Consider the following 14717-nt stretch of genomic DNA (forward strand, 5'->3'; position numbering starts at 1 on the left):
TGAGGGATGTTTCACACACTGATGTTTCTCTCCCTCTCTTTCTCTCTCCCTTCCTGTCTCTCTGAAAATCAGTGAAAAAATCTTTAAAAAATTAATAAAATATATATTTTAAAACCAACTACATTTCAGTAACAACAAGGAATGTTGTCAGTTTCTCCTTTTCCCTAATTATCTCCCTCAGATGGAGACGCTAAAGCACAGTTTGCTGTGACTTTAGGAAGCCAGTGCAACCACATACACAGTTCTCAAAAGTTCTGACTAAACCCAAAGAGGGGTAGTAACTAGACTCAAAGTGTGGGCCAGGGACCTCTGGGGGTCTCTGAGAGCTTTACAGGGGCTCTGCATGGTCAAAACTATGTTCGCCATGCAACTAAAACATTCAGCCTTCTTCACCCTCATCTTCTCGTAAGTGTGTACAGTGGAGTTTTCCAGAGGCCATTCGACATGTGATGTAGCAAGAAATCGAATGCAGAAGCTGAGCTGAGGCTCCATTAAGCCGGACATCACAGAAATTGGCAACTTATTTTGGCTTGGAAAATAAATGTTTTACACAAAAATATGTCACACTAAACCAGAGAGTTTGTTGCTGATGTTCTTAAATGAATTAATACTTTAAAATCTGATTTACTTCCTAATATGGTCTTGTTATAACCCATATAAAGAGACTTTGGAGTTCTCAAAAACTCTCGTGTTAAAGGCTTCTGAGACCAAAAAGATGGAGAAGCGCCATCTAGAGGTGGATGTCCCCACAAGGATGTGGCTGGTCACTAATCCCAGAAGATAATCTGTGAAAAATATTTACAATCAAATACATCTGGGAAATGTTACTCCTCTCTCAGAAATCATCCAATTAGAAGCAGATAGACTTAATTAACTTTAAGTGTTTCCTAAATGTATGTGACTAAGATCTCTCTTTCCAGTGCTTTCCTTAGCAGCCAGAGGCCACACCCGGTGGGGGGTGGGGTATGAACTGCAAGGCCCTCCTCGGTCAGTCCTCCTGAGTAGCATCTCTAACAACCAGCCTTTGTCAAGTGTGGGCAGCAGAGTCTGACATTACCCCACTGACAACAGGAAGTGATCCTTTTATAAACATCAAGGCAGCTGAGCAGAACAAGAGAGCCCCTTTCATCTCTGCAAAGAGGTGAACCAAAGGCAGGGTCAAGGCCAGGACAAAGATCCCACTCAGGAGACTAAACGATGTCTGTTTCATCTGACAAACAGGCAGTCGAGGCCCCGAAGTCCTCTACGACAGTCATTTTGGCCTGGAGATCTTCCAAAGCAGATGGTACATGTGCTTGCCTCACTCGTAAAGAAATCTCAATTGAGCACCCACAGAACATTTGACTTTAAGTTACACAACTTCCTGGTGGCCCCTCCAAGGAAAATAGTGGTCAAATGTACCCCGAGTGAGTCAACTTCTTTTATTGGGTTGTTAACTATAAGTCAATTCAATGTTAGGGAAATCCTAGTAAAAATTATGACCTGGATTTTGGAATAATCCTATTTCCTTTTGACAGTAATTACGGAATTGGGAGTTGTCTGTTAAGCAAACTCCCAGTTTACAATAATAAAATTATATCACCGGGCAGTCCCTCTAAAGAGACTACAGTAAGGTGCACTGCACTCTGGGAGGCCTAAAACCAGGAAAGATGTGTCTCTTCCAAGGCATATGATCTAGTATGAGGCCAGACAGCAGCGGGGAAAGAAGTATTCTCACGCTCATCTTTGCAGCACTTAGTGAGGCACCTGGTAGAGAGCCTCATAACACATAAATATTTGTCAACAAATTTGCTATTTGCCTTAAAATTTTTTACTTGTATACAAATCGACAAACACCATGCAAATATCTAGTCAAATTGTTTTTGATGTAATTGAATAAGTTTCTAAGAAAAGATTTACCCCAAAAAAATCATTGAAGTAAAAATCATTTTAATACGCACATTTTCAGTTCTGTTAACGTAACACCTATTCATACTCTGCATGCACTCCCATTTAGGGTGAATTGCTTCATATTATTTTCCAACGTGCAGCAACCTTTGACGAGTTAGTGCAGCTGAACAGTTTATTCTTAATGAGTACAATGAACCTTGTCCCCGAAGAGTTTGATCAACTTTAACATTTTCAAAGAGCCCTACGAGGCGTCTCGGCATAGTGGTTTTTCACTGAAACGTCGTTTGGAAGACGGCAAGCAAAGCAGGGTCTTCCCAAGGCTCCTGGCTGCTTGCACCCTATCACAGCACGGTTGGGTGGGTAGTAGAGCCTGAACAGTGAGATCTCCAAACACAGCTGGGTGAGACAGCTTCATTTTTAGAAAAGTAAACCGAATCACAAAACCTTCCAAATGGCGTGATTTGTTCCGGGGTTCTTTTGATTGCTAAGAAGGGAAGTGTTAATCCTTATGCACAGTACCCTTATTTACGGCATTACAGAGTTTTCTTCCCCAGCCGACGTTCTGTGGCGAGGTGATTTATCACGCTTGCTGCGGAGAAGGGAGCATGAAGATGTCTAATTTCATAATAGAGCTGGTGACAGGCTTCTCATTTCCTGCCAAATGGATTGGACCACACTTTTAACCCTATAGGAAGGAACGTGCATAAAAACAGGATTCGTTTTTAAACTTCCTACACTTCCCTCAACCCCCAACAAATGAAATGACATCGGAATTGAGTGGCACTACTGACACGCACTCAGAGAGTGCGGGCACACTGTCAGGACCCTGGGCTGGACAGCTGGGAAGCCACGGCGGCCATGAGACTTTCACCTGGCTCAGAAATGGCCCCACAGTAGGAAGACACATATCTGGCCCAGTTAAAAATGAAATTAAAAAGAATGTTGCTACCGATTACAAGAGTTTGGATTCAGAAGCTAGAGCCTCTCATTCTCAGCCAACCTGGATGATCTGAAAGTAACAAACCATCCAGCCATACAGGGAACTTCTGAGCTTCTGTATGAAACGGAATCCTGCATCAATTAAAATAGCTCCCAAGTAAACAGTATTTTCCCGTGGGGATAGTGTTTAAATAGGTGCTTGGTAAATAAGTCTGCAAAACAGCTATTCACGCTTCATACTGAATCGAACACGTTACATTTTCACACCCACTTAGCAAATGCAAAAGAGGGACCTGTAAACTTGCAAAAAATATTCTGGAGGGAAATATTAAAATGAAATCTCGGGGTGGCACCTGTGAAGTGGCAACTGCTGTGAAGTAAGCAGCACAGTCCCCGGTCCAGCCTCTGAACTAAAGTGATTTCTCCCTCTGCAAAGCAAACACCTGCCCCCCATCCCCACAACAGTACAAATGAGTCTTTGTTCTGATTTTTAAGTTTACCTGGTGGCTGCACATCTTCCTGAACAATACCAGCCCGATTAATAGCTTGTTCCTTCTCTGAAAAACACAACAGAAAAATTACTTTTTAGCAAGAAGGGGGGTAGTGGTGGTGGAAGTCTTTGTATTTACATGCAACAATGACAGGGCAATTAAAAACCAATATATGAGTGCGATTAAATTCAGGCCACCATTACTCAAAGCTTTTAGGTTATAGAAGGTGGGTCCTGTACCAAAAAGCCTGGATACTTTCAGTAAAAGAAAGAAAGCCGTATTTCAAAAGAAAAGCTCCCAACTAGCATCTTTTCTCTGTGCACTCAGCATTTTTGGAAAGGCAACAAAACAATAGAAAATGAACAATTTTGAAAGAACTGGTGGGCGTGCTATTAGGAGGGGAAGGCTGCTGAACTGAAGGACCAAGTACAACGAGCAGAAAATGATGTAGTTTATACATCTAAAATGTACTCCACTGAAGGACTAGGCCTGGAGCTAAATATGCTGTGTTTTTTATAGGAAATAGAGCAGAAAATTAATCTTTGGGTGGGTGGCTTTGGTTTGGGTAATTGAAGCTTCCCTAATTGATTGCAGGTGCTGTGCCAATTAGAAAGTGCATTTTAGCTACAGCAGCTTCACCGAGCTCTTTGGAGATGTCCAACAGGCCAGGGCCAAGAGAAACTGGGCGTTTTCTGTCTGTAGGCTTCAAGCACTCTGACACATCTTTCTAAGTGGTTTAGAGTAAACCCATGGTCTGTGAGAACAAGGGCTTATTATTTTAAGTACCGTGAAAAACAAATGGTGGCTTTTCAGAGGAAAGACTTGGAGCCAAAGGATGTTTACTACTAAATGATAGTAATTAAATGTTGTAATCAGACCTTTGTTTTAATCAGGCTGACAGTGTTTCTTTAAATCCGCATTTAGCTCTTATTTAATATTAGGCCCTTTTCTTGATTCTGGCCTCTGGATTCTCATAAAGTTACACAAGCATAAAGGCACAAGAAATAGAGTTTTGCCAAATCGAATATTCATTGAATTTGCTTCTCCGGTGATGTGACAGGAAGTCAATCCTAAGTGACCTACCTGATAGTTCTGTCAATGCTAAGTTTTGCTTCGGCAAATAAAACACTGGGCAATAGGGATTATGTGAATCTTGATATCCAATTCCGAGAGAGGCAGAGAGAAGAAGGCGCATAATGAAGCCCATTACAGACAACGGCGGCTGTGGTTTCGTGGGGCCTCTCTGGAAAGCAGTGAGTGAATGGCAACGAAGACCCCCTGGACCAAGATAGGCCAAAGATGTCCCCCCACCTGAAGTGGGTGACAACAAAGCTTCTAAGGTGTTATTAGACTCTCTAAAATAACTGAACCAAGTGATCTCGTTTCCTAAGGTGAAGTCCTGGAGGGCAAAGCCCTACCCACTGTCAACTGGCAAGTCTCAGTATGGCTGTGTCTCAATCATGATGCTCTTAGAAAACGCCAATTAGTAAAAGACTATTTTGTTACTGACCGTGCCAGGTCAAAAAGATACAATTTTTCCACACCCAAAAGGTCCATTTTCCAGTATTATGGAAGAGGGAAGTGACGTAATTTTCAAAAAAAATTGTCAGAAAGCGCTCTAGACCCACAGATTTAAGGAAGTCAGACATCCTGGTGTATCAGACACATTCTCTGAGAGGGCTGCAAAGCCAAAGGAGCTGGCTGACTGCCAAGCATCGAAGGAAGTTGACTTCTGACGGCTAGGACAGAATGCCTAATTGTGTTTGAACCTCTTAGAATGCAGTGAAGAACCAAGCAAAGAGAAAGGAATCTCTGTCTTCACACTTTCTTGCTAATTGCTAATGAGGATGGAGAAAGGCTGAGGATTTATTTTAAATAGACCATAATCTCTTTATAATCCTTGTCCTTATGCAACCGCTTTTTTTTTTTTTTTTTTTTTTGGCTTGGACAGGCAATTTAAACTGATTTGCTGAACTGGTTCTGACCCACTGATAACTGGTATTAGCCTCCTATCTATCTATATCCTCTGCTTCTTTAATCTGTTAATGTCTAAGAGTAATAAATATTCTAAGGCCAAAGCAGTCTTATATAAACTCATGATCTGACACAAAGACACTGTTTGCGAATGCAGAATATGCTAACAACAAACTGGTCCTCCGGGTTTAGCAAGTACATCTGGACAATGCTGGCAGTTCGGTTTCTATTTTGTTATCATTAGAGAAATAGCATAAGTCTGTGAACCTCAGGAAAAGGGCAATGTCCAAGTCAGGGGTTTAACTAGGTGAACAAATCAGGGTAAGCTAATTACTGGCTTTTCAGTAGCAAGCAAGTTTCAATCAGGAGTGAAATGATTAAAACACTAATATTCGACACCGGGCCTGGGGCTTTGCAATGACGGTTAGAAAAGGCCCCATTCCCGAGTCTCAGCAAGCCCGACTCTGCCCCCTGGTGCTAAGGCAGTGGTGTGATTTGTAGTTTTAATTGAGGATCCTTATCTTTAGTCAAAAAGCCAAGGTATATTATTAAACTGGTAATACATGCAGACTGGCAGGTTTCTGTATGGCAGTAAAAGAAATCACCTAATAACGTTTAAGTCTTTGAAAATGAGAACGTGTCCTTATACTTAATGGCCATATTGACCAGGTATAGAATATGACCTCAAGACCCCCCTGCCCCATTTCCTCCCGCCAATAGTTAGAATAAAAACAACTACTCACAACCTAATTGGACAAGTGGCAATAATTGAAGGTAGACTAAATATTATATAATAGCATTTGTAACAATATTAGATTTCCTGGATTGGATCACTGTATTGTGATTATGTAGAATGTTCTTTTGGAAATATATGCTGGAGTGTTCTGGAATGAGAATTCGCAGTGTTTTTAACTTACTCTCAAAGGGTGCAGCAAAACAACAGTAATGATCCTATTACACGTAGATATAATTATATATGTATGTATGTGTCTATATGCTATGTTTCACATATGGGGAGAAAGCCAATGTAGTGAAATGCTGACCGGTAAATCTGGGTGAAGGACATACAGAAATTTACTGCACAATTCTTAGGTCTTTCCTGTTGGTTTGTTTTTTGAATAATGAAAATACACAACTGCAAAACAAGTATAAGGAAGTCCAACAACACTGTGACTGTTCTGTGATGATTACTTCAAAGGAGATATTTTCAAATAGCAAACATAAAATTTAAAAACTCCTTTCCCAGAGCTCCCGCCTGCTGCCGTTGCCTGACACATACGGCCTCCAGGTGTGCTCGGGAAAATCTGGAACCAGATGGCCCCAGGGACCAGTGTGAGCATGAACCAGCGGTGGAGGGGGACCAAATGGCCAGGGAGGCACTGGCTCCTCCCAGTCCTGTAAACGCTTCTGTCTCCTCACCAGAGTCTAGTTGAATCCAGAGAGCGCTGTAATGCTGGTTAGAGAATAATACTTGCCTGTCTGTGCATCTCATTTGACACCATGGTAAGAGGAATAAAAAGTATGTTCTAAGCACCTGGCATGTGATGGAGAAAATGTCCCTTTGGTAAGAATGATTTCTGCATCCAGTGATTTCCTTTAACTTTATTCAGACTCTGTACAATGTACTTTTAGTTGGGAGCAGCAAGCTGCAGCCAAACACACAACCAAGCAGTTGGAAAATGCAGGTTCCCACAGCTCTTGCATGTAACCCGCACTCTGCTGTTAAACACTCCTTGCTGTCAGGTGAGACTGGGCATCCATGAACAGCAGGCAGGTTGGGAACTTAGGGTCTAGTGTCCACCCAGCAATTCACTAAATGATCTGGGATAAATCACCTATATGACAGGATTTAGGGAGCACAGGGTCCTTGGCAAAACAATGATTTTTATGCTTCTGCAGATCTAACAAGTTTAAAAATGAGGATTACAGAAAATGACCTCATTCGGTCGGATGTCACGGGTTGGCCTAAAATGCCATATAGAGGTTGTTGTTAAAAGGCCACATTCAAAATCATTACCTAGCTCTAGGATAAAAACACAGATTAGACTTCAGGTTACAGTGTCTGTATTTGTCCCTGAACGTGGGCTCTTCAGACAAGCCATGCTGTGCCACAGGATGAGAGCTAAAGGTAAGATCTGGAATCCCCTCCGGAAGCACAATGGTCGCCATACTTCTTGTTTGGAATCACTGACCGCCAAGGCAAACTGCCATCTCCCCAAGCTCATTGTGGTACCAAGCCATCATGTGCAGAACTGACCTTGTACTTCACATAACACTGAGTACAATCTGGCTGAGTTAGTGAAAAGGCTGACGATCACAGTGAATGTCAACGTGAAACCCCATGAGCAGTCTTGTGATGGTAGCAGCTTGCCTGATTGTAAAGCATGGAAGATCTCCGTGGCTTGATTTTACCTAAGCAGCTCCCTCCTCTTTTCTGCTGCATTGTGGCTTATTCCAGCAGAGGCCCTGGAACCTACCTGTCTCCACATTCCCCACACCCCGGCTGGCCAGTATCAGTCCCACTAGCCCAGCTCAACGGCCCATGCTGACTTTACGCTAGAGCCCTACGTGGCCACCGGCTCCACCTCTCAAGGACTGGGTGTCAGCCCTGCCCTTCCCAGAACTGTGGGCTTCTCCTAGGTCTGCCCAGAACCCTAAGGAATACGAACGTTTGAGGGACAGACAGAAGAGGAAGACCCAGCAGGAAGGGCTAAGAGGAGTGGCCAAATGGTGGAAGCAAAACAGCAAAGCTAGGACCAGCGAAGAGGGCTGGTGGTTGTGCCTCTCACACATACGTGACCAGAATGGAAGTCATTGCCTGGAAGTGTCCACCACTTCCCAACATCAAACCTAATGTAGCTGCATCCGAACCTGCCCTTGCTCCTGAGCTGGCAGGAGAGGTGTCCTGCCTTCTGTCCAAGGCTCTGTCCTCCATCTGGTCTTGAGATCCCACGCCAACTCCCATCTTCTCTCTTCAGCATCTTTCTTTATCCTGAGACCCTCTGGGCTCTCCCAGACAAAACTCAAACAAAACTCTCCCTAGACCCTGGACCTGCTGCAGATCACTCTGTCATTCCCCCCCACACACTATTTCATGCACTCTTTACTCTTCAGTCCCTGCAGTCTGCTTTCTGCCCACAACCATGCACCTAAAGCATTCTTAACAAAATGACCTTTATCTTTTTTAAAATTTTATTTATTTATCTTTAGAAGGGAAGGGAAGGAGAGAAATATCAATGTATGGTTGCTTCTGGTGCATCCCCTGCTGGGAACTGGCCTGCAACCCAGGCATGTGCCCTGACAGGGAATCGAACCACGATCTTTTGGTTCACAGGCCCGTGCTCAATCCACTGAGCTACAACAGCCAGGGCTGACCTTTACCTTTTTAAAAAAAATAAATCCGATGGCTATTTTCACTTATCTTTCTGCCCCCAAGAAGCCTAACCCTGCTGTCCATACCCCTTTCTGTGAAGAGCTCTCTTTAATAATGCTCTCACTCTGGCCACCATCCCTTCTCCTGACTGTTTGCTCTTCAAACCATGTTCACCACCAGCATCCTGGTCCTCGGCCAGCTCATCTCTTTTGGTCTCTGGATGCTGCCTGGGAGCCCTTACCTCCTTTTCCATCCAATACTGATGACACTGCATCTCTAGCTCAGCTCAGATCCTGGATCTCAGCTCCAGACTGGCACCTCCCATTGCCCATGGGAAATCTCCAAAAGCACATCCTGACACCTGAAACTCAACACATTCCAGTTGCAACTAGCTCGTCCTCTCACCTGCAAAACCGATTCCTTCTTGTGTTTCTTACTAAATGACCAGCACCACCATCTCCTCAGCTGCTGGAGCCAGAAAGCTGAGCTCCTTTCCCCTTCCTCCCCCTCCCTTACTGTGTGGCTAATCGGTCACAAATCCATATAGAGCTGACCTCCTAAATACAGCTCCCAAATTCAATACTTCTTCCCAGTCCTATAATGACTACTCTGGTTCAGGCTCCAGTCACTCCCCCTCCTCTCCCCGTGGCCACAGGAAGCACAACCTTCCTTTACTTGGTCTGCTTGCCCCTAGCCTTGACCCTTCCAGGGCCTCCTTCACCTTACAGAGCAATGCCTACAAAGAGTGAATCTCATCACCTCCTTCTCCCAATAAAAATACTTCAGTGATCCTCCACTGGCTGGACTCGGAGGACAGCAGAGCATTCGCGAAGTATTTTAGTCAAGCCATGTGATCAAACTCAAAGTCCAAGGGGCAGGACAACAACCACAGCAGAAGACTGGGATTTCTATACATCTTCTAACAGACAAGAATGAATTTTCCCAGTTATAAATTCTCACCAAAGAAATAGTAACCAATGTGTTTCAGAAGGAAGAAAACTGAAACTAGAAAGGAGTGAGATGCAAGGACAAGAGCCCAAAGACTGTGGGAAAAGAGAAGCAACCAGGGACTGTGTGAAACACTGTGCATTAGTCAGGAATAAACACAGTGTAGGACTGAAGTGATACACGGGACTTAGGATGGGGCTTGGGTCTAAGGTCTTTGTATATTTCATACACAGGTAGAAGACATGACTAACATTAAATAATAATAGTAAAATAATAAAAACAGAATGTAAAGTTTCAAACTACATAGTAGAGGGGGGAGGAAAATAAAGCCTTGAAGGCATAAAGGAGAAAAAAGGAAGTATATAGAGAGAAGAATAGAAAACACAAAATAAGATGAAGAAAATAAAAGTAAATATAATAGTAAATATAACAAATGAAAATGAACTCAATCTAACAGTGAAAAGAAATGATCAGATTGGATTAAAACTCCAGTTCAGGCAGACTATCAGAGGACAGATATACCAGGAAAATATTAACCAAAAGAAAGCTGGTTACTATAATATCGATAAAAAGAGTGAGAGAGGAATATTAGGGATAATGAAGACCTCTACATAATGATAAATGAAACAATTCTCCAGAATATTCTAGGTTACGTGTGGCTAATAACATGGCTTCGAGATATACATTGAAATAAATAACAGAATTAAGAAGCTTGATCTGTAATCAACATATATAGACCCGTATCTAACAACCAGAGATGACGCATCATTCTAAGGACATAGAAAACATTTGTGAAAATTGATCTTACTGTCACAAAGCAAATCTTCACCACTGTCAAAGAATCTGAATATTCACAGTCCACATTCTTTGACTACAGATGCAAATACGGTAGAAATGAGCAATGGAAAGCAACCAGGAAGACCGCCATGGCTGCTGGGAGAGTGGGCTGGGAGCTGGGGCCGGGTGGAAGCAGGGGTCCAGCTCAGAGTCCAAGCACCAACCGGGTGGGGGAGGTGGGCTGGACAAGGTGAGGTGAGACGGTGAGAAAGGCTCTGTCTTGTTCAGTCAGGTATACCCAGCACCTACCACAGTGACAGGTACATAGTAATTACTAAAATCCAGGCTAAAAAAAAAAACTTTTAAAAAAGCTAAATAAGTGCTAGCTGAAATTCATTTAAGCTCTGTCCTCCCAGCGGTTTCCCAGTCTCAAACGCCTCACCTACCTGGACCCAGGCTACTGCCAGGCCAGCCAGTCCGGAGGGTGTGTCTACCTGCTGAAATGTCCTTGTCTCACATCCCTGCTCTTGAGGGTCCTTTTTTTTTAATGTTTTTATGGGATGCCTAACATAAGACTATACTAGGTGCTATCTCACCTGTTTACCTCATTAAAAACATCCCCAAACCTGTAAATTTGGTCTGTAAGCTCCATTGCTGCAGATGAGGAAAAAGGCGGAGCTTAGAGAGGTTAAGTATTTATTTACCTGAAGGTCCTCATCTGCTAGACCCTTATCTGCCTCACGCCCTTTTCTCGCTCCCCTAAAGAGGCAGTATGGTGCCATGGCATACCAATTAAGGACGCTGACTCGAACCCCAGGTCTGTGACTCATCAGCTGTGGGTCCTGGTACAAGCTACTTAACTATTCTATACTTTATCCACATGTAAAATGGGGCCATGCTCACAGAGCAGCTACCATACAGGGTTGGTATGAGAACTACAGGAGTTAATATGTATGAAGTGCTTGGAAGGGTGCCGGACATAGCACGTACCCTGATAAACTTTCAGGACATACTATTTGCTTAGTATTATTTATCTGTTTAAAAATATCAGTTGTGACTCTCATATAAGAATTGGCCAAATTAATTAAACCTGAACCATAAAAGTGGGCAGGTGTAGACTGCCCTCCAGCTAAAAATGCATTCAGTGACCACTCAGTAAGTGTTCACCTAACAGGCCTGACTTGTCTGTCCCAGGTGACTCAGACTCATGCAGATTCTAGAGAACCTCCACAGGCTGTAGCTGGGACCCATGGCACAAACCACAGCTTGACCATCTGATCGAGGCCAGGATTTCCCAATCTCGCCACCATTCACATTTTAGGCTGGGTAATTCTTTGTCACGAGAAGCTGTCCAGTGCACTGGACAAAGTTTAGTGGCATGCCTGGCCTCTATCTACTAGATGCCCGTGGCACACTCACCCCACCCCACCCCCAGCTATGATAAGCAAAATGTCTCTAAACAGAACCAAATGTCCCCTGAGGGACAAAAATTACCCCTAGTTAAAAGCCAGTGCTCTAGTCTTCAAAACTGAAACTTTTCTAGCGGGCTCCAAAGCAGACCCCCTCGTCCCATGTTCAATGTTCGAGGCCATAATAAAATAGCCTGTGGCAGGGATCCAATAAGGATGATAGAAATAGATTACACGGGGCTTCGCCCAGCCGTTTACCCCCATGCACAGTGCACAGGCTGGAAGGCAAAACGCACAGAGGCCATTTTAATCTTGGCTGATGAAAAGAAGCTACAAGGAAATTTAAGTGTGTATTTAAAAGGCTCTACCTCCAGAAACCAAATGTTGTAGCATTTGTAACGGGCAGAGCATTTACACGGAGCTTTCGCCTTCAAATTGCCAAGCTTTCAGCCTCCACTAATATTCTCAAGGGGCAGGGCTGGCTCTCATTCAACTTCAAGATGATTCAGGTTTCCTGGAGAACAAAATGAGCCTCTAATGCCTAATATTTTCTCTCTGACAGATGGTTTCAGATGTATCAAAGTGCTAATCCTTGCTGAGGTATAGGTCTCAAGGAAGGAGAGTTTGGCTTTTAGCATGATAGGACTTGAATGATTAAGGAGGAAAATTACTCCCAGGATATCTACCATTGTCATGTGAGCAACGAGCTGAAAATGAAGATAGCAGAATCTGAAAAAAGATTTGAGAAAAGAGGAATAACTAAAAAGCCCAGGTTAACAGTTTAGGTTAGAAACATTTCCACCCAAAGACATCTCTGGGAGTGGAAATGAAGTTGCCAGGAAAATCACCTTGAAGCTCAGTATGATTAGGGTTCAATCTGTTTCCCCCCAACATAACCATTTCCAGCTACAGTATGTGGAAGCTCTGACGACAGAGGGCTGGTTGGAATATTTACCTTGCCACTTACTAGGTGTGTGACCTTGGGCATGCTATATAACCTCCCTGAGCCTCAGTTTCCCCACCTGTATAACAAGTGATAATACCTACTTCTAAATGAGGCTGCAGAAATGAAAAGGATCCACTGTATGCCTAACCCATCACATAAGCAGTCGGTTAATGTTAACAATAAGTATGAACTAGTGTTTAGTGTCGACCTACTATGTGCAGATTGCTTTAATTACCACCTTTAAGTCCCAAAGGCGACTAGAGGGTTTGATTTTAGATATTGTAGAAATAGTTACTTATAGATGAGGATACTGTTTCAGAGAGACTGAGTCACTCGCCTACAGTCACAAAGCCACCACAGTAGAATTAAACCCGGGCCAGCCTGACTCTGGAGCCAAGATCTTTCCACGTCCCCACGTGGACATGACTGGGGGCAGGGAGTTACTGGGACTAGGTCACCGCACCGGATCAGAGGTCACTCACGGTATTCCTCCGGCCGCATTAGGGGCCGGAAGTAGATGGGGTAGAAGGCGGCGCCGACCAGGGAGATGAAGCCGCCAAAAATGAGTGTGGTCCGCAGGTTCCGGGACATGGCGCCAGCAGGGATTGCCCTGACCAGCTCAGAATCCCGAACCTCCGAACCACTGGAATCACGCTCCGCAACGCTGCGCTGCTGGGTCGGGTCGGAGCTCAGCAGCTTTCACTTCCGGGCCTTGGGGGTGTGGCTAGGAGGAGCTGGCGTGTAGCTAGGAATGGGGTGGGGCCAGAGGCGGGCCTGAAGGGGGACTGGGCGGGGGACTGGGCGGGCGGGGCGGGGCCTCAGTTCTGTGCACTGCCTCCCCTGCACTCCGTTGCCGTGTAAGGCACCTGTGGGTCACTAGAGGTGGTTTGAGAGTGGGGCTTGGCTAAGCTGCATTCCGTGGACCCTGTACTGTCCCCTGCCCTGCCTTGCCATGCCATTCTACCTGGCTCCCACCTGAGCCAACTCCCCACAAGTCTTCTGACCTCTTTTGCCACTCCCTCCTATACCAACCACGCTTTCCTGTTCTTCCCCATTAATTTGATTTTAGCAACTGTCTTTCATGATCCGAATGCTCTGTGGCTCCCTGACTTAATTATTCCTCGTACTAGTTGGCCCATTTTACAGGTGAGGGAACCACGGCTCGCCTGCCTGGCTTTGGACAAGTTATTTGGTCATCCCAAGGGCGATTTGAGAGGATTAGAGATAAACAGGCAAGTAGCCTGGCCCAGGGGTTCTGCAAGGGGGATTCTGAAACCAGAGCCACAGGACCGAGACTACCCTGGGAGAAATGTTATTTCAACAACCGCACTACAAGAAGACTTTTTCCCCTTGCTCTCTCCCTGTTCCCATTATGAATGAAGATGGGGAGTATATAGGGATCAGTACAGGGCAGAGAACCAGCCACCCGTTCCACAGATGGGACCTTGGGGCCATGCCATATTGCCTGGTGCGGGAGGCCACTGAGAACAGACATCTGCTTCCTCTCCCTATGACTGCCATCCTCCATCCTTTGGGGTGGGCTGTATCCACCTATGACCTGTCCAGAGATGTACTGCACAGCTGAGACTAACATTCCTTTGGTCTTCACTCAATTTTCTTTTTATATTTTTTTAAAACAGATACGAATAAGGTTATCATTATATTCCTTGACATTTGCTCCATCAGTAGATTGGTGTGGCGCCCCATGTCTGTCCGCCAAAAGGCTCGGCCTCCAGAGAGGCCGAAGGTATGTTTAAAAGGGCATGTTCCCAGGAAGAGTGAAAGAGATTTGGAGCCCAGGCTGATAACGTCAAACACACGGATTTTGTCTCTCAGTCCATCCTCTTCTGGCTTCAGAGAAATAAGACAGTTGCTAGTGAGATGGGTGCCATTGTGTGTAGTTTCTGTACCTTGAACTCTCTCATATCAGAGATCTCAGTCCTGGTTTGTTACTGTTCTTAAATCAAGGC

The 14717-nt window shown here is 44.5% G+C and overlaps 1 protein-coding gene across 2 annotated transcripts; it reads right to left on the reverse strand.

Moving 5' to 3' along the window:
• Positions 1 to 1912: 1912 nt before the first annotated feature.
• SMIM20 (small integral membrane protein 20) lies at positions 1913 to 13474 on the reverse strand. Of its 2 annotated transcripts, none has more exons than XM_037155526.2 (3): positions 13230 to 13474; positions 3330 to 3386; positions 1913 to 2544 (listed from the first exon to the last, which is right to left on the reverse strand). In XM_037155526.2, the coding sequence occupies exons 1-3, from the start codon at positions 13336 to 13338 to the stop codon at positions 2471 to 2473; spliced, it is 240 nt and encodes a 79-aa protein (XP_037011421.1). In that variant the 5' UTR covers positions 13339 to 13474; the 3' UTR covers positions 1913 to 2470. The 2 variants fall into 2 exon arrangements, with proteins under 2 accessions (XP_037011421.1, XP_037011422.1); XM_037155527.2 differs by having other exon boundaries at positions 1913 to 2575; positions 13230 to 13473.
• Between the last annotated feature and the right edge of the window lie 1243 nt (positions 13475 to 14717).

This window comes from Artibeus jamaicensis, unplaced genomic scaffold, assembly GCF_021234435.1.
Source record: "Artibeus jamaicensis isolate MK-2021 breed Jamaican fruit bat unplaced genomic scaffold, CSHL_Jam_final contig_76, whole genome shotgun sequence".
Lineage (NCBI taxonomy): Eukaryota > Metazoa > Chordata > Mammalia > Chiroptera > Phyllostomidae > Artibeus > Artibeus jamaicensis.

Coding starts and splice junctions, on each gene's coding strand:
- SMIM20 (XM_037155526.2), bottom strand. CDS start 13,338: ATGTCCCGGAACCTGCGGACCACACTCATTTTTGGCGGCTTCATCTCC. Junction 3,387..13,229: donor AATGCGGCCGGAGGAATACC/GTGAGTGACCTC, acceptor TGTGTTTTTCAG/AGAAGGAACAAGCTATTAAT. Junction 2,545..3,329: donor GGAAGATGTGCAGCCACCAG/GTAAACTTAAAA, acceptor TCCATTTGGCAG/GAAATGAGAAGCCTGTCACC.